This window comes from Patagioenas fasciata, chromosome 1, assembly GCF_037038585.1.
Source record: "Patagioenas fasciata isolate bPatFas1 chromosome 1, bPatFas1.hap1, whole genome shotgun sequence".
NCBI classification, from domain to species: domain Eukaryota; kingdom Metazoa; phylum Chordata; class Aves; order Columbiformes; family Columbidae; genus Patagioenas; species Patagioenas fasciata.
This window is the reverse complement of record NC_092520.1, coordinates 106059724-106078372: the sequence shown is the minus strand read 5'-3', so window position 1 is coordinate 106078372 and position 18649 is coordinate 106059724. Positions and strand designations below refer to the sequence as shown.

At 40.1% G+C, this 18649-nt stretch overlaps 1 protein-coding gene and 1 long non-coding RNA gene across 2 annotated transcripts in view; one reads left to right on the top strand and one right to left on the bottom strand.

Annotated features, from left to right (window-relative positions):
* Positions 1 to 1201: 1201 nt before the first annotated feature.
* On the bottom strand, positions 1202 to 9477 carry LOC139827020 (uncharacterized). The gene is made up of 3 exons (XR_011737198.1): positions 9302 to 9477; positions 5227 to 5404; positions 1202 to 4862 (listed from the first exon to the last, which is right to left on the bottom strand). It is a non-coding gene; the product is annotated as an uncharacterized lncRNA (long non-coding RNA).
* Positions 9478 to 9631: 154 nt separating this feature from the next.
* The window catches only part of PDK3 (pyruvate dehydrogenase kinase 3), a 57678-nt gene continuing 48660 nt past the window's right edge, over positions 9632 to 18649 (top strand). The window contains exon 1 of the mRNA XM_065859350.2: positions 9632 to 9910. Within this exon, the coding sequence (XP_065715422.1) occupies positions 9805 to 9910 (106 nt within the window). The 5' untranslated portion in view covers positions 9632 to 9804. The remainder of the gene's footprint in view (positions 9911 to 18649) is intronic.

Here is an 18649-nt window from a genome sequence, read left to right as displayed (position 1 = left end):
TGTACTGGGGTGCCCAGAGATGGACACAACACTTCAGAAGTAGCATCACCAGTGCTGATAGAGAGAAAGAATCCCCTCCCTCCAGCTGCTCACAATGCTGGCAATAATCATAATAACTATTAACACAACCAGCAGGTCGAGGAAGGTGATTTTCCTCCTCTGTTCTGCTCTTGTAGGAGCCCACCTGAAGTAGTGCAGTCAGCTCTGGGGCCACCAGCATAAGAGGGACAGACGTATTGGAGCAAGTCCAGAGGAGGCCGTGAAGATGATCAGAGGGCTGGAGCACCTCTCTTGAGAAGACAGGCTGAGAGAGTTTGGGTTGTTCAGCCTGGAGAAGGTTCCAGGGAGACCTTCTAGCAGCCTTCTAGTAGCTAAAGGGGGCCTACAAGAAAGCTGGAGAGGGACTTTTTACAAGGCTATGTAGTGACAGAGCAAGGGATGATGGCTTTGAACTGAAAGAGCCTAGATTTAGATTAGATATAAAGAAGAAATTCCTCACTATGAGGGTGGTGAGGCACTGGAACAGGCTGCCCAGAGAAGCTGTGGATGCCCTATCCCTGAGATTGTTCAAGACCAGGCTGGATGGGGCTTTGAGCAAACTGGTCTGGTGGAAGGTGTCCCTGCCCATGGCAGGGGGGCTGGAACATGATCTTAAATTCCCTTCAAATCAAAACCATTCTATGATGATTCTAGGATAATGATTTTCACAAAAATTACTTACAAGGATGTTACTAAATTAATTTGTAGAAGAGAAACATTTTACATTTAGGTTTCTTGATAAGTTTGTGAATTCAAGCCTGTGAGATCAGAACTGCACCTATGATGCTTATGAATACATGAGATGTGATCTGGAAGAGAGATGTAGTTTGAATGAAAAGGACAGAAGAGTATCTTAGAAAAGGACAGAAAAATATATTAGAAATTGTGTGCATTGCCTAATATTTCTACAGTCAGGATCTAATACCCTGCTGACCATCACTGCAGCACAACTAAAACATTTCACACACATAGCAGCCATATAATCAGTTTTTGTCACTAATAACATGTCTGTGAGTAGGAAAGGAGATCAGTTTCATTTGTATAGTAAGGCATTTATTTGTAAAGAACAATATTTAATATTCTTCTGGCATTAATTTTTCTTCTGTTACTGAATAGCAATGAAAACATTTTTCATGTAAAAATACAAACTACAATAAAACAATCGAAGTCTGATCTTAACAGGCAAAAAAAAAATACAATAGGTCTAAGTGTGACAAAGAAGCTGCTAAATACCACACCATTATAACCAGCAAGTCAGGAGAAAAAAGCAAAACACCTGAAAAATGCAGTCTTACATCTATTATTGCGATCCTTCCCTTCACTGTGCCTGGCTCAGAGAAATTATTTTTCATGTTAAGAGAACTGTACTCCAGCTTAGACTTAGATAAATTAAAAAAGGACAGTGAGGAGTGACACTAGTCCCCTTATGCCCACCTCAGAGTGACATGTAAGTACCAAGTAAAGGACAAACTCTGAGAGTAACTCCCTCCACTGCTGCTTTATCTCAGGTGGTTGCTCATTCCCAGGCTGCCTGGACCCTTTCTGTAGAGAAGTTCAGCTCATATTTGACACCATATCATAACTGGAAACATGAAATTCAATAGTTGTGCTCCTCCAAGGCTAATAGCTGTAGCACAAAGAAGACACAGCCCCTTTGAACTATAAGTTGTAGATATCTAGGTCTGCTTATGCTGTAACTTCAGTCATGAGTGCACCTCAGGCACCATTTTTTCCTTTGCCTTGACTTAGAAAAGTCATTGTGTATTTGTATCTTATTTATTATACAAGTGTTGCATCAAACTACCAGAAGTCAATACTGGTCAAGTGGTTAAGGGTTGGTGAACCTCTGCTGAACACAACTGAAAATGGTTTATATAGGCAAACATTCAGCAACCTTAATAATCAAAATGGTCCGTGCTCTTCATTCTGCTTTTCAGTTTGCCTGTCTCACATCACTCCCAGCTTCAGCCAAGAAGGAAAGCATTGAAACTACACAGATGTGGAAATGTTGTTAATCATTTGAGTGTGACACCCTTGTGTTTAATAATCAGTTGCTTAAGGAAGAGTAAAGATGACTTTGGACCATCAATAGTACCATTCTTATCCATGTCCACATCCATATCTAATCTTTCAAAGCTAATTCATCCTACAGCAAACACGTAGACCTGAAGGATGGTGCAACATGGAGAAAGTAAGACTTCCAGGCAGTTAGGTCTCTGCACAGAATCCATTTTTCACCTGAAGAATGGCATTTTATTACTCATGTTATCTCAAAGCACACATCTACAAGCAAACACTGAAGCAGAAGTTTTCTCCCCACCCATGAAGCTCTAGGGCTTTACTTTCCCACTGGTCATCAGAACGATTTGCAAAACAAGCTGCATAGTATGTTTAACAGGTAGAACAATTGGAAAAAAATATTCGTTTGTTTCTCTTGCTAGATTGGACTATTTTCCAGTCATCTTCTTTGAGGAGGTTCTGTACAGACACCCAGGATATTTTGTCAAAAGGTACTCCTGGAAAAACCACCAGCTGTTGGCAGCAGCTCTTCAAGCCTGAATTGAGGCCTACCACATTTACCAGGATCAGATGCATGGATATGCCAAATGAACATGATGCATTTACTTCTCCCTGAGACTAGGTATATAAAAACAAAGTAAAAGGTTGTGGGATTCTTATTTGGCATTGGTCTTGAGCCTCACTATAGGCATGCATTGAAGCAACCTCACTTGCATCCTGATGGCACTCCCCACTGGCAAAGGAACTTGAAACTAGGATCATGATGCAAAAAAGGGTTGTACAAATCCTACCAAAAAAGTTTATTTCTAACCAAAACCTAGTGCTGTGATAACATCAATAAAGGTTTCTTGTATTAGTGAGGAGACGCAATCTTCCTTTAATGGTTCTTTCTCTTTGTAGAACTTCATCTGCTGGAAGTTATCTGTAAGTCACAGTACATAAACATAACCACTGTGTTTGCCTATTTTCTCATCTAGACCAGTCTACAGGCTACAGTCTGCAAAATATTACAGAAAATCAGGCAAGATACATCTTGTTATTTACTCCACAGTGAAGAGGAGCTCCAAAATCTGGAAAACAGCAGTATCAGCAAAAGGTGTAAACGTATATTTGAAGTTCATGATGTCACAAAAAGCTTAAAAATGACATTTAAATTGTGCTGTGTAAACCACTTCAGTTTCTTTACCTTCAAATCAGTAATGAATAAACCAAATAATTATATGAAATTTGGAAAAATAGATGCAGAAAAGTGTTTTTAGCAGAGAAATTGGAGAAACCACAATCATTAGTTTAAACTTTGCATGGGCTGAAATTAAAACTAAAAAAACCACCAAATCATGTGTGAAAAAGCCCAATGAACAGTGAGAACTATGGGTTAATAAAACATGCCAGGTCAGACAAACCTAATACCTGATCCACTGTAATTGCATGTATGCTATATAAAGGCATTCTAGTGCATGCAATGCTTATTGATTTCAGAAAAGCACTTGATATGATACTGAATTATAAAGCTTCTAGCATTTGGTGTATGAGATACAAGGAAATATCATAATGGGGTGAAAAGGAGACTTGATCGACGTGGAGGAACAAAGTGATATATCACTGCATCCTCAGAGGGCAGAGCTGCCATTGGAACAGAGGCTCTTCTCTCAACCCATTTTCTATTGCCAAGATCTGGGAGAGCAGGCAATCAGAAAATGCACTTGTGCTTCCCTAAAATGTCTTTTTTTTTTTTTTTTTTGAAAGAGAGAGAGAGGAAAATGGCTGATAATTCATTACAAAGGGTATATTGTGACTCAGAACTTTTTACTAATTTGTTTGTCTCTTGGCACACAGATACCTTTGGAAAGTGCAGCTCAGGAGCAGGAGTTACTCTCTGAAAGATTACTAACGTTCAGAAAACTCCACAATGACATGCATGATAGCTCTTATTTCCAGTCGTTTGTGGAGCTGAACTTTTATATTATTTTATTTGAAAAATCTCATTAAATGAGTGGATTCTCAAAGAAGAATGTTTTGATGTTTCTGTAAAAACTATAATATTTCCTGGAATTTTTAGTTCTCACATCATGGGTTGCAGTGAAACCAAAATGTCCCAGTTTCTGGACAGTCCATATAGCAGAGCTGTCGATGTTGGGGCGTGAAAGCCTTGAGAAATGTGCTTCTCCAGTCCTCCAGCCTTCTGGATAGGGTGTCAAGTATCAGCATAGGTGGGAACAACTTCCTGTGAGATTATGGTGATTTTCAGAAAAAACTGTCAGTTTCTTCTTGAAGGTTTGAGTGCATAGAAAATGAATGTTCTACGCAAAATGAACAAAAAGTGCATTTCTCTCCAGCTGAGAATTTTCAGAGCCAAGATGACTCAAATCTACTCCTCTAAATGGCAGGTTTTATTCCATTTATCTGAGTATACAAGAACTTCTCCTGCCGTATAGAAAATTCCATGTAGCAAGATCTAACACCATTTCAGCTTTTTCCTCACAAGGCCTATGCAGGCTTCAGTTTCTGCAAACAAAAAGGTGCTGAGATAATTTTCCCCATTCCCCAGGGTGTGGTCACAGCAACTCAAACAAATAAAGTTTTGAATTTTCCCCTAGTACACTCCCTAGCAAAGGAAGAAAAAAAATCATGAGATGGAATTTATTTCAGGGGCACTCCTGTCCTACTAATGCCGGACTAGTGCTGTCCTCCTCCTCAAAGTAGGCTGACAACCCCATTTTAAAGGATCTAGTACAAAACCCAATGACGTATTTCTTACGTATATTTAGTGACTCTTCCTCAGCTGGTGTTCTTGCAAGCTGTTTCTGGAAGAGAAGATTAAATGTAAATCCTCAGAATAATTGTACTGACTGCTGGTTAGATTCAGGTTTGCACATTTTAGATGTGAGTTAGGACCTGGCTGGAGGGATTTTTGTTCATTTGTACGGTAAAAGAAGCACCAAGACAAAGTGTTAGAGGGAAGAGATTGTTCTGGTATGGTTCTGTGCCACCCAGTCTTATCTCTAACTCACTTGTTCCAATGGTCCCTCTTATGGCACAGGTAGGACAAAATACCATGGCAAAATACTCCTCCTAGACAGTTCCCTTGTTTCTTTCTGACAAAGGTTACTGAGCTTAGTCCTGTCTGTTAGGTTAAAATGAGAGATTCCACCTCACTGACATTTTTACCTGCCTGCTGGGAGAACAGCCTCCTGCCACAGGAGTGCTGGGTTCAGAACCCTGCTCATGTCTTTTGGGTTCTGGCGGGGCACTTGGACAACCACAAAAACTGGCTGCTGCCTGGAGTCCACAAATACTTGTCTTTCTTCCCCCAAAATGCATTTGAGAAAGGTCCAGATGTGAAACTCTGTTGGGGAAAGAAAGAGAGAGGAACACTCATGAAACAAAAGGAAAAAGTCTGGCTAATGGTGTAGCGTTAAGTAAGAGCAGGTAAACTCATAAAATAAGTTTTCCTCACTGCCAAGAAAAGCGAGTAAACTCTTTTCCTTTGCATTTACTTTGTTATCTCAGCGGCAAGGATTTTCTCTCCTGTGTGCCTTAATTTCAAAATAGAATCACATATTTGTTTTTCCTTAGAGATGACATTTTATGGGCTACTAAAGAGTAATGTAGCTCTGTCCATTAATACTGGACACACAGATGGTGTAACCTGAGAGAGAGCCGACATCACCACCATGTTGGCACCAGTTCTACTTACTCTAAAGCAAATTACTGAGGATAGCTGTGTAATTGTAAGAGTCGTGGAGTATATATTCTAGAGAATTCTAACACATCTGAGCAAGCTGATTATAAACAGTTTGACAAGCCACAGGATTTTAATTAACAAAGACAGTAAAGAATTTCTTTAGTTTCCTAACTCTTAAATTTGCTGAAGGTGTATTTTGAGAGTCCCTGATGAAAAGAAAGACTTTAGAAAGACTGCTGAACTTTGCTGGTCAACTAACTAGGAAGAGGGTATGCAATAACTACCAGCTTTTGCTGGCAAAAAAAAACTTCGTAAAGAAGCTTTGTTTTCTTGTGTAATAGACAAGAATGGCTGGAAATGCCGACTACAATGATAACAGAATCTAATACTATATGTACATTCTCAAATGTAATGACCATATTTAATTTAAACTCATGCCTTTGAGTGTTATCAGTCTTCTGCTTACCCATCTGAGTGCATAAATACTAGGAAAATATGAATTATTAAAAATAAAAACAGGTCTTTTTTTAAGTTTACAAAAGCTTCATTAAGAAACCTTACCCTTTGTAACTCCATGTGTTCCCAATGGGGATTTACATGATCCACTACTTGAATCTACCCTTGAAAGCAAATAACAGCAGGTGGGAAAATACAGTGGTGTTATTGAGAAAAATTAATACTATGAACAAAAGAAATTTGTATGAAACTTCACACTACCCTATGCTAGTTTCTCCTGTTCTGTGCTGTTTTTTTTTCTGTCATCTTGTAAAACGTACTTTGGGACTATAATTCTTTGTGTGAATTTATCCCAAATAACTGTTATTGGTTCCTGTTATTGTTAGTATTTCAATCGTATTACACCCATTCTCAATGAGTGCTTCTGAACTTTAAGATATAGAGGTTACAATAACTTCAATACAGGGGGTTTTTGGTTAAAAAAATTACTATGGATTCCACAAAGTCAATGTGTCTAGAAAACACTAATAACCATGTTTTCTTGGTTTACAGTTTAACATTCCTTTTCCCCTCCTCTGACATCCATACAAAGAAGTTCATTATGCTGAATCCCCTGCAGCTATTTTATAGACCTACCAAGTGTTCTGCAGTGAAGAAAAACAAGCTTTGTTAAGAAGATTATGGCTCTGGTGTTTTTAACAATCTGAAATTTTCATCGTGAATAAATCTTAATTGAATGAAATATTAAATGCAAAAGCTTTGATTCCTGAAAACAGAAGTGCAGGTAACACAAAGGTCAGGAAAGAACAAGATCTGAAATGTAACAGAAATGTGTCTTCTAAATTGTCCAGATGAAGTTTTGCTACAAATTTCTATAGGAGTGTATCTTTAATCATAACCAAGTGCTAACAAAACTCAAACTTATGATGACCTTTCTTTTCCAGTAACTTAATTTTCTGACTACTAGTCATAGAAGTGTTCCTTATTTATCCCTGTGGCTCCACTGAATTAACGTATAAAGGCTAGTCCCATACGTAGAGCAGCAAAGGCTCTTCCATGTACACTCTGCCATTAGGGTATACAATCCCCCCTGTCCATCATAGCCAAAACACAAAACTAGGGGAAGCCAGTTCTTAAAATACCAGCACTGAATTCAGTGCGAAGCAGTCAGCCCTTAAATTTTCTGAGAGTAGGAAACACCAAAAAGCTTTTGGTTATGTAAATATGCTCTATAACAGATCCCTTCTTTTAGGGAATCACTCTGCAGCAAAACTTGACACTGCTGCTTTTCCCTTTCAAAGTGTCTGTGGTTTGTGGGTCAGAAGCATTGATTTTACACCAACTCCAATACAGAAAACTCAGAAAAATAACTAAGGCAAGACTGGCTACTCACATCAAATTACCCATCTCCTTTGTCACAGTGATGACCCAAAAAGATCTAATCTGATGTGTAAGGGTGCTGTGGAAGGCTGGGGCTGCCAGAGAGGTCCCCAGAGGGGCACTGGCAGGGGCAGTGGGGCTGGGTGGTGCCCTTGGGCCAGGACACCCTGATCATCTCGTTCTCAATGCGTGGTTCTGCCAAGTGTCCATAACAAGAACCTACTTCACTTAAGAGCTGCTGAGGTTTCCAGTTGCCTGCTCACCCAACACTTTTAAACTGAATGGGGACTAAGATGTTCTGGCTACTAAAGGACCACGTAAAACTGGGGCATCTTTGACCCCCAGCCTACTTCTGGTTATTCTGGTTTTGAATTTAACTGGGAAATATGAAAATGATTGATACCCTTGATAACAGGGAGATGCTAAGCACCCAAGAAGCTCAGCAGTGTTAGTTGTGTTATCCATGTTATAATTAACTTTTCCTAAGAGGCAAATCCTTTCTTCCCAGCACACCAGTAGAGGCTCTTCATCACACAAACAAATATTGAGGGAGGCACTTGCAGAACGAGCTGCAGGAAGCATTTCTGCACCAGATGTGTGCTGAAATATGTAAAGGAGGCAGGGATGAGGTACAAGAATCCAAATGGTCCAAAAACCTGCTCTCAGCAAAACTCAGCTTATACTTAAGTCTATTGATCCCAGTGACTTTCTCTATTTAGCATGGCTTATGCCACTAACTTCTCTTTATTTAGGTAGATTGTTTAAGAACTAGGTTTGCTCAGATTACTTAGAAAATGAAAGGTATATGAAATCAAGTGGATTCAATTTTTACAGTGTGTCATCCTTTGAAGTTGCTAATTTCATCTTAATTTGGGGAAATATTGTTCTATCTTTAACACAAATGATATTATTTTCTGCCAGAGAATTCTGCAACTCATTTCAGAGTTATGCTACAGATAAATCAGGATCAAATCCTGAAGAGTATATAACAAAGGTTCTAAAACACTTTTCCTCGACTTCTAAAAAAGCTTCAGAATTACAGATGTTTTGTCAGCCTTGATTACATGGCACGCCTCTTCAAGATGGTCATTTCTACAACCTGCAATAGAAGTGATTTTAAAATGTTTTCCAGCTATTAGAAGTTATTTTGTACATTAGGTCAGGATTCCTCAATCTCAAAGTCTGTAAGGACAATCACAATAGGAAGGATGGAGAGAGACTCTCAGTAACGGAAGAGTACCTGTTTCTTTTGTGAGTCAGTTATAAAATTGGGGTGATATTATCTTGTATGTGCTGAAGTTTATATTGAACTCATTGAAGAAAAAATAAAGGAATTTGTGATGGGTTACTTGTCATCAGATGCATTTGTTATAAATGTACCTAAACTGCATCGTAGCAAAGCAGGAAAAAATAAACAGCGGTTTCACTGCGCGCTACATTTGAGCTCTCAAATACTGGGCTTCACTTTTGATTTTACCCATCAAAATTAATTTTAAGTGCATTTTGATGCTTTCTCAGATTAAAAAAAAAAAACCAACAAAAACTTATCAGGAAATCATTATTAAGAACTGACACTTGCCAGGCCCTGAGCATGAAATGTCTTCACAGGGAGTACTAGGTTTTAAGAGATTCAGTAGGGCCCCTTCCAGAGCAGGCCCCATGTCATGATATGGTGGAGTCTTCCACCTTGAAACCTTGTTCTCTCCATCACTTAAAACTCACTTTGTTGCGTAAAATTAAAGCCCTTCTGCCGGCCTCGCGCCCTGACTCGACTGCAGCAGCTCGATTCTGAACACGCTATCGACGTCACACGGCAGAAACGGGCTGTGCCGAGGGGACGCCGGGACACCGTTTGGGGACAATTCCCCAGCCCACCCCGCTACCAGCCGAGACCTCGACGCCCCCCGACCGGCTGCCCCTCGCGGCTACACGCCTGCGCCTCAATGAGCCCCGGCCGCTCGGAAACGCTGGCGGACGCACACGACGTCGCGGCAGCGTTCCAGCCGCAGCCGTGAGGAACGGGCAGTGGAGGGGCGGATCCCTCCGCTGGCCCCTCCCGCCGGGCGGGCTGCAGAGGGAGACGGGTGCCGCCGGGCCGGGCTGGGCTGGTTGCTCCCTCCCTCCCCTGGCATGAGCGCGGGTGCCTACCTCGCTGCGCCCCCAGCGCCTTAGTGCCGCTGCCGGGGAGGGGAGAGCAGCGGAGAAGGAGCCGGGCGGGCCGCGCCATGCGGCTGTGCGGGGCGCTGCTGAAGAGCCCCATCCCCAAGCAGATCGAGTACTACTCCCGCTTCTCTCCTTCGCCCCTCTCCATCAAGCAGTTCCTCGACTTCGGTGAGTGACGGGGCCGCGGGAGCACGGTGGGGGTGGCGGTCACCCCGGCTCTCCCGCCGCGCAGGAGCGGCGGGAGGAGCGGTGGCGGAGGCTGGCTGCCTAGGCCTCGGCTCCGAGCCGAGCATCTGCGCGGTGGGGCCTGCCCCTGCGTGCGGCCTGGGGAGCCCGGGGGACGCCGGGCCGGCGGCCGGACCGTGCGCGCTGCTGCGGGGCGGGGGAGAGCGGCCTGGCCGCGACTCCCCTGCGCCGGGAGGCCCCGCAGGCTGGTGAAGGCCGTCGTGTGCCGGCTGCGTGCCAGGCGGGGCCCTGCGGCGACTGGTGCGTGGTCGGCGGCAGCCGGCGGTAGCCAGCACCGCTGCTCTGCCGGGCCTCCGGAGGCGAGGTGCCGAGCTCTCCTCGCGTTGTTCCTAGACTGAGAGCTCTGTGGTGAAGTGGGTCCAAATAAGGGTTTCTGACCGTGAAACTTGTGAGCTTAGCGACTGAAGGAGGGAGTAAGTTACTAGTCTTGAATGTGAAGTTTTTTATGTACCATGCAGAGGTTGGCTTAGTTAAACCTCAGGTGTGAACTCTGGTAGTACTTGTGTAGGAGACCTGTTATGGAAAATTCATGCACTTTAGAAAGTGTTGTTGATGAATAAATAGCATTTTTCTTTTCAGGAGCACTGGACCGAAACCCAGGAATTACTTCTGTTCCTACTAGAAAACTGACATTTTGGTCTAGATAACAATAAACTTCTCATATCAGTATCAGAGCTCCTGTTCTCTGACACAACAGTTTAGATTTTATTACCCTGTCAATGTTGCTGGTAAATATAAAGGCTGTGTATAACACAGTCAAGCTTAATAGAGTATTCCTTCATTCTAGTATTGCACTAATGGTAGAAGAAAAAAAATGAGACAGTCGTGTTAAGCCAGAAACTGATTAAAAGTGGAAACAGTTGCAGATTTATGGCAGTGGTATTAGTGAAAGAATGCTATAAATACAAAGAGCTTGTTACTGTATCTCAGTGAGACAGGGTTTTCTACCATTTTGAAAAAATGTCACACCTTATCCCATGTGACCTTAAAATGAGAACCTTACTAGAACCCATGTTTTTCTTCCCTGGTCACTGCTCACATGAGTCTGTTCTCACTTCCCCAGCCTTTCCTTTGCTGCTGTGGTTCCCCTACTCTAGTAGTTGTGCTCCTTATGCTATGTCTTTCTGTACTGGCAAGAGCAATGGCCTAAAACTTAAACTGTCTTTATTTTAGCTCTGGCAATAAACAAATCATTTCACCATTGTTTGAAAGTTGAGTGTTCATGAGGCTTTTCATTTGTGACTAGAGGGGTGTGAAGATTTCAGCCTTTAGTTGTTGTTCAGGCAGATCTTTGCTTTTTGGTAAGGATTTCTACTCTTCTGCGTTGTCCATGCATTACTGATTACTTTTGGACATCTCCTGTGGGTCAGACTTTTAGTAATGCTTTTTATTAACCTTTTAGTATATGTATTATTTTATGGTTTGAAAAGCATCTAATGATTCTCTAGGAAGGAGTACTCTTATGGTTTTAAGCATGGTTTACGTTAGTGGTAATGGAAGAACGGTATGTTACAACCTGGCCAGCCCTGTGCTTTGGATGTTCTCCAATCTGTTGTCACTGTATGTGTCTATGGAATCTTGCGTGCATGCAGGCTACGTATTGAAGTGTGTTCATATCTTAAGTCTGACAGGAAACTATGTAGTCTTTGACACTTAAAACCTCTGAAGAAAAAAATGCCTACGGTTTAGGCTTTGAAGATCACCAACAGTATCTAAGATTAGTAGTCTTATGTCGCATCAGTCTTGTTAAAACTGTCAGCTTGATCTTAATAAGTCTTGTGGGCCACTTAACATCTCCACTTACTACTTTCACTTCAGTGCCTCCATTTTCTTAGGAAACCCTCAGTAGGAAGATTACTGCAATTTAATCAAGTAGATTAAAAACAATGTAGTTATTTGTGTGATCCTAGGTGTTGATGGCTTTGGGTAGTTTTAAGTTCTGTTGAAGACTTCAGAGGCCTAAAGGAGAAACTGGCAACAAAACATAAGATGTTGGTGCAAGAATTTTACCACTGGAGGCGTGGGAGGCCTGGACAATAAACATTTTATCAGGGAGCTATGTTACTTATACCTGAATTACTGAAAAAATAATTTACTGGTGGCACAGGACACAAGTATTGAAGAGACAGAATGTGCTAAGCATAAGAAGCGGGATACTAAAGGTACAGTTCAGTTGTGTTTACCTAGCCTGAATGTTTGATGAGAAGATGCCACTTTGTAATTGGCTTGCAGAGGCTATCTAATGTCTCACTTAAAAAGAAGTGACACTTCTGTTGAGCTACATAAATGTAGTGCTTGTGTTACAAAAACAGGACTAAATTTTTTACAAATGTTAAGGAAGAATAAGGCCAAGGAAATGGCAGTCTGTGATTTTGTTGTCTGATGTTGTACATATATGTATATAAAGGAGGAATTTGCATTAACTGTAATTCAAATTTATTGGAGAAAGGTGTGTTGTTTTTTTTATTTCTGACAATAGTGAAACTAGAATATGGTCTCTTTTTATTTTATTTTATTTTATTTTATTGGTTTAGACTAAACTGACTTCTAAATTTTGCAAAATCCTGATGAGAACGGGGAGGGAAACTTTATATTTCTTGTGGACTGAAGAGTCTCTTTGGACACAGTGATGGCAATGTATGCTGACATACAGCTTACACTTTTTTAAATTACTGAATAACAGTGTGTGTTGTATGGAATACAGTTGTGTGCGTAGTGGGGCTGTAGAGTCTCTATTCCTTTCCAATTATATAAATTATTGATGTTTACTTTGAAACTTTCTCAGGTAACGTAATTCAGTTAATTAAACCATTATAAAAGACAATTTGGCTGTTTAAGCCAACTCACTAGTACTAAAAACCTGTGAAACAAAACAGAAAGCAATCCTCGAAGGAGTGATTCTCTGTTGGCTTTTATAGCTTTTAGCTTATAGCTGTTACCTTTTGTAGTTTGTCTACATACCATATTCTGCTGTATGTGATTTATTATACTTTATGTTGAGCTTGCAACTGTCTTTGTAACTGCCACAACTGTGTAAGAGGTTACTGTGTCATGGACTTGGGGCCTCTGTGTCGCAAAGTATGAGTGCTCAGATTGTCTGTGCTGTTTGTACATTCTTCTTGAATACTATTCATTCAATTGCTTTTTACAAAGTGCAGGTCCCAAGATTCTTGTGCAATCTCATTCCTTTGCAAAAGAATGACCTTCCCAAAGTGTGTTTTAATATAAATAAGTTTTGACCTTGTTTAATGTTAGCATGTCATTCTAGGTTTATCCGGGACTCCATAATTATTCTGGTCTGGAAAACAAACCAAAACCAACCAACTGGATTCAGCTGTGGAAGTTATTTTGGTAGATTTCCAAGTGTGGGCATTCCTAAATGACCCAGTCTACTATAATTGCTAAAATGTCTTTTCTGAAATAAACTTGTAAGTAGAGGTGTAGTTTAACATTGAGGTACAATAATCTTTGTACACTTTTGGGCCTAGGCTGTCTGGGGAAAAAAATGCCCCTACTGGAGATCCATCTTTTGTGTCAGCTTTGATACAGCATCTCAATTTAGATTTGCTTCAGCTGTGTAAGGTGGGCCTTAGAGGATGACAGGTTAATCCAAAATACCCAATAATCTGCATTGGCAGCCACATAGATAGGTAACTCATCAGTCATGTATACCTGGGGAAAGTAAATAACCCATCAGTCAGACAGGTATGCTTGAGTAGAGTTTCTACATCTGGGAGTATCCTAGCATTTAAAAAAAAACACGAAGCAGATTTGAGCTCATTCTGCTTATCCTACAAGCTGGGTTGATAAGGGCAAAACCCTTACAGCCATGCTAATGCCTGAGCTAGTGAGCTCCATGCAACTATTAATACTTGGTTTGGGTCATGTTGGGGTACCTCAGTTGACAGTAAAGATATTAATGAATGTTTCATGAAAGGAATTGTTCTACTAAAAAGGCTACATATAAAATAACTAAGCACAAATAAAGACATGGGTGGTCATGCAAGAAAGAATCATTTGAAGTTGTGCTAGTACTATATTGTGAATGTATGCCAGTATGTTATACTCATCTAATACTTGCATTACTACTTTTCAGCTGATGAAGCGCCCAAGGCTTTTGTGAGTCTGAGGTTGGTTTTGTCTAAAAGATGTGCCATGTGCTTTTGCAGCTTGTTTATTTCTAAAGCTATCTTGGCTAGTTGTACTTAGGTATATTCTAGCCTTTTCTGTTTTAAGTCTCAAACCAAATGTGGATTAATTTTGTACCAATGGGGTTAAACTTTGCTTTTGGTTAGCTCTTTGTGTATGTAGGTAAAACTTAACAAAATGGCACCCTTCCTTGTTTGTCATATGTTAACATTCACGTACCATGTAGTTACTAATAAGTTTGGACAAAAAAGTTGTGCATATGCTTTAGATAGAAGACAGTGGATCATAGTCAGTTCTTGTTGTGGAATGTGGCTTGGGAGATATGGATTTTGTAGGTTATAATCAAAATATCTGTGGCAACTGCTACAGCTACTGGCATTGAAAAATATCACAAAGGTTGTAATTTAGTAATTTTACTGTACTGTGAACAGCTGAGCATGCAGCAGATAATTACAGTGAGTGCATCCAGTTTGGAAATCTTTTGTCATGGGGCATATTTGAAGGAAAACGTCAGCAATGGATCTGCCTTATTTTTAAATGTAATTTTTAGTATGAAATTGTTTGATTTATGTTGTGCCTATGAAGCTTACCTATCTTGAGGAAATTTGTTGACCTCTTCCAGAACTGACCTAAAGAATAAACGAGGTATTGGCATTGCTGTCAGTTGTATGTGCAGTATTAGATCAGGTTTCTGCAAGAGTTTTCACACTGCATGTTGTCTTGTTGGCAGCAGGCACATATCAGGGCTGGAACTGAAAACCTGGCATTGAAAAGGTAGCTAGCAGACACAAATTGAACAGTAGGGGGTAGGTAAGCAGAGATTGAAAGCAGCCTTACGTTTCTAAACGTGATTATTAATCTTCTGATGGAAGATGACTTTTAGAAGATTTTATTTTTTAAGACAAAAAGATATTAGAAGTTATGTGTTTTGTTTTTTGTTTTTACTACAGTGTTGGTGGAGAGACTGTATCAAAGACATTGACAAAATTCAGAGCTAAAAGATACTACTAAATAATTACCTCCCATTTATTGCCTGCAGCTGTGTTTTTTCTACTGCTATCTGTGCATTGACCTTAAAACCTTTTTTTGAAGATGCATTTAAATCAAACGTAAGTTTCCTCTTAACTTGGATGTTAACCATTGGTATTCTATCCACTGAGTTGGATCAGAAAGATGAACGCTAGTCAAACATTACAGTCTCTTATTTCCACCTGACTGGTTTCAGCTTTCAACTAGCAATTTTGTTATAGCTTTCATTGCTGGTTCCTTGCTGGGATCCTTTGGTGCCTGGAATTTTTGCATTATGAGGTATTTGTACATTGTGGTGGAGTAATTTGTCTTGATTTGGTAAAGGTAAACACATTTGTTAAATGAGTTATTTCAAGCCTTAAGAAAAAAAACATGGAATTATTTTTTTTGGCTTTTCTAGGATTTTCAATATTATTCTTCAAATATATCTGTTAGAACTTTAAATAGAATCCAAATATGAGTTTTGCTTAACACTGAAATAAAATAATTTTACTGCTGTTTTGTTTTTACCTTGCAAGGCTAGGTTCTTGTCACAGTGAAAGCTGGATGTGCAAGCTGGATTGTGTGTCTGCTTTTGGTCTTGAACTATTTGGGGTTTGTTACTGTTCTGTATTCAGTCCTTCATTCTCTAGATCTGAGCATGGATAAAGTTTGCATTTGCTAATATTAAAAAGGGTTTTGTTTGAATGGGCTGTAGCACAGCAAGTAGCTGGAAGGCTTTGTTAGGTTTAACTGTTATTTATAACTTGTTACTATTTACAACTCTGCCAGTCTCTGGCAGGCAATGATATTCCAATGCTATATATAATACAGAAGGTTTTTATAGGGCCTAATATTGATTGTTGTGAAGGTCTGGAGGAGTCATTGCGGTTAGATAACTTTGTTTAGTAGTCACTATTGAACTGTGATAGGATAGTACTCTCACACACACACCTATCTTTATGTTATATTAGATAATAGTGCATTTAATTTACAGAATTGTCTGTATCAGTCACTTTTGGAGGTTGTTTCAGGAATTAAATGTGCTTGTTTGATACTCATCTTTTTCTTTTTTTAGAAAAGGTTTGTTTTCAAATTTTATGCTACAAGTGCAGTTCTGCAAACATCTCAAGACAAATTTTAGCTTTTGTTTAGATTTTTAACTATTTTGATTATGTGATAAAGGAACACTTCATTTCTATGAGTAATTGAGACTTCAGAGATTCTAAATTCAGTATTTTAGTGTAGTTATAGTACAAATTCCATAAATTGCTGTGGATGATTGACCTAAGGCAGTAGATTTTTTTTTTTCTTTTTGGCTCTCACAATGCCTAGACATTGGAAATTCTGTCGTCAGTGATTTGACTGGTTACTTCTGGTCTGTAACCAGAGACTTATAGTCTGCAAGTAAACATCCTCCAGCTGATGGAGGTGATTGTGTTTTGCTTCCCTAAATAGCAGAAAAATTTGTAGCCTGCATTCTTTTTGGTTTTGGACTGTCCAAAGGTACTGCTGCAATCCTCTGCCTTCAGGTACTCAGAAAAAGGAGATGATGTTATGCTGTATACATACATGTGTGCATACTCCTCAGTTTTCTTGCTGAAGCCCATATGGCATTGAAACAGATGGTCACATATCTTTTGGTGAAAGAAAGAGAACAAGAACACCTAATCTGCACAAAGCAGTAAACAATACTAGTTGGTATGGGTGTTTTTATGTTTGTGTTTTTAGCAAGTAACAGAAGTGATAGAGAATACAGCTTGACAGAAATTGAGGGCTTGGCAAAACTGCTTTCTGGAAGGACAGAAAGGTAGGATTTGTAGTTCTTGAAGATATAAGAATGTTTAGGACACCTTTTTCTTCCAGAAGCTGGTAGAAATTATTGAAGTGCCTGCTTTAGCCTAGATTTGAACTGATGAGGAGGTGCTTGAAAATCTGAGACGTAATTAAATTTTGATGAAAATGATCATGAATTGATAGCATTCCTTCCCCTCAGGAATGGAAGAAATGACAGGTAGTGATTTTAAAGTAGCGTAACATTTACAGGCTAAAGAAATAGATAGGCAGGGTCTCTCCTAAGATATAAGGATTATAAGATGATCTGTCAGTTTCTGGAGAAATTCTGATGCAGGCAAAAATAAGAGAGTGGTAGAGCAATGGTAGGAATTCCAGAAATATTGTTTGTTAAAAAGGAATCATAGGAAAACTGGAAGCAAGGACCTATATTTCAGGTTCAGGTACAAATAACAGCTAAGGTGAAAAGTCAGCATCTTTGTCTCTGCTTTTCTGTCTCCTAAGATAATTTGTAGTAATTGGGGAGAATGCTGAAGCATAGCGTTTACTTGATTAAAATAAGTACATAATGATAAAGACTGTTGAATTCATCTTTGTTTTGATCTTCAGAAAAAGATAAATTGTTCCCAGAAACTTATAGGAAATCCCACCTCTCCCTGGTCCCAAATACAAATTTTAGATAAGCTGAAATACGTCTAGATCCTCTTAGTTTAATGGGTACCGACAGAACTAAGCCAATATTGTGTTTTGTGAGTAGCTGACCAATTTATTCTGCAAATGTGAGCGGCCTGTTGCAGCGCAGCTGTTGCTTATGGGCTTATGGAAATAACTGATGGTAATGGCCCCAGGGCTGTGGAAGTGGGAAAAATATGCCATTTGTCTGTTAAAGAAAAGGAAGAGGAAGACATTGGAGTAAGTCAGGTTGACTGAAGTAGCTGAGAAAATGGTAGAGCAAAGAATGAAGTGATGCATAGGTAAGCACCAAGGGATAATAGGGTGGTAGAGAGACAATAAATTGTGTTGAGGCACTCAGATTTCCAGGTTAATTTGATGTTTGCTAAGACAGTAGCAGTAGATACTGTACTGGCTTTTTGTCAAGTTTTGACACAGTCTGTGTGAAATTGGTGATTTAAAACAGACAAACACCACAAAAAAAAAAAAAAAAAAAAAGAATAACTTTGAGATTGCTACATAATAGATGTCCAGCATTCTGGTGGGTTGACCCTGTCCAGCAGCTGAGCACCCAGACAGTTACTTTTTCCCATCCTTCCACTCCCTGCTGGCCATGAGGGCGAGAGAACAAGGAGGGCATAAGCAAGATGACTCATGGGTCAACATAAAGACAGTTTAATAAGGAAGGGAAGAAGAAGAGAAACCAGTGGTGGGTGCAAAGGCAGTCATTTGCCACCTCCCACAGGAAGAGCGATGCCCAGCCAGTCATGGTGCTCATGGCTGTCTTGGGAGACCGAGCCCCCTAGGTTTGTATTGCTGGGCGTGACATCATATAATGTGGAACATCGTTTTGTCCAGTTTGGCTCAGCTGTCCTGGCTCTGTCACCTGCCAGCCTCTCACCCATCTCCAAACCTATTTGCTGGGGTAGAAGCTGAGTGCAGGAGAGAGAAAGCCCTCATGCTGTACAAGTACTGCTCAGCAATAGCCAAAACACAGGTGTGTCATCAATACTTCTAGTCAAAAATCCAAAACATAGC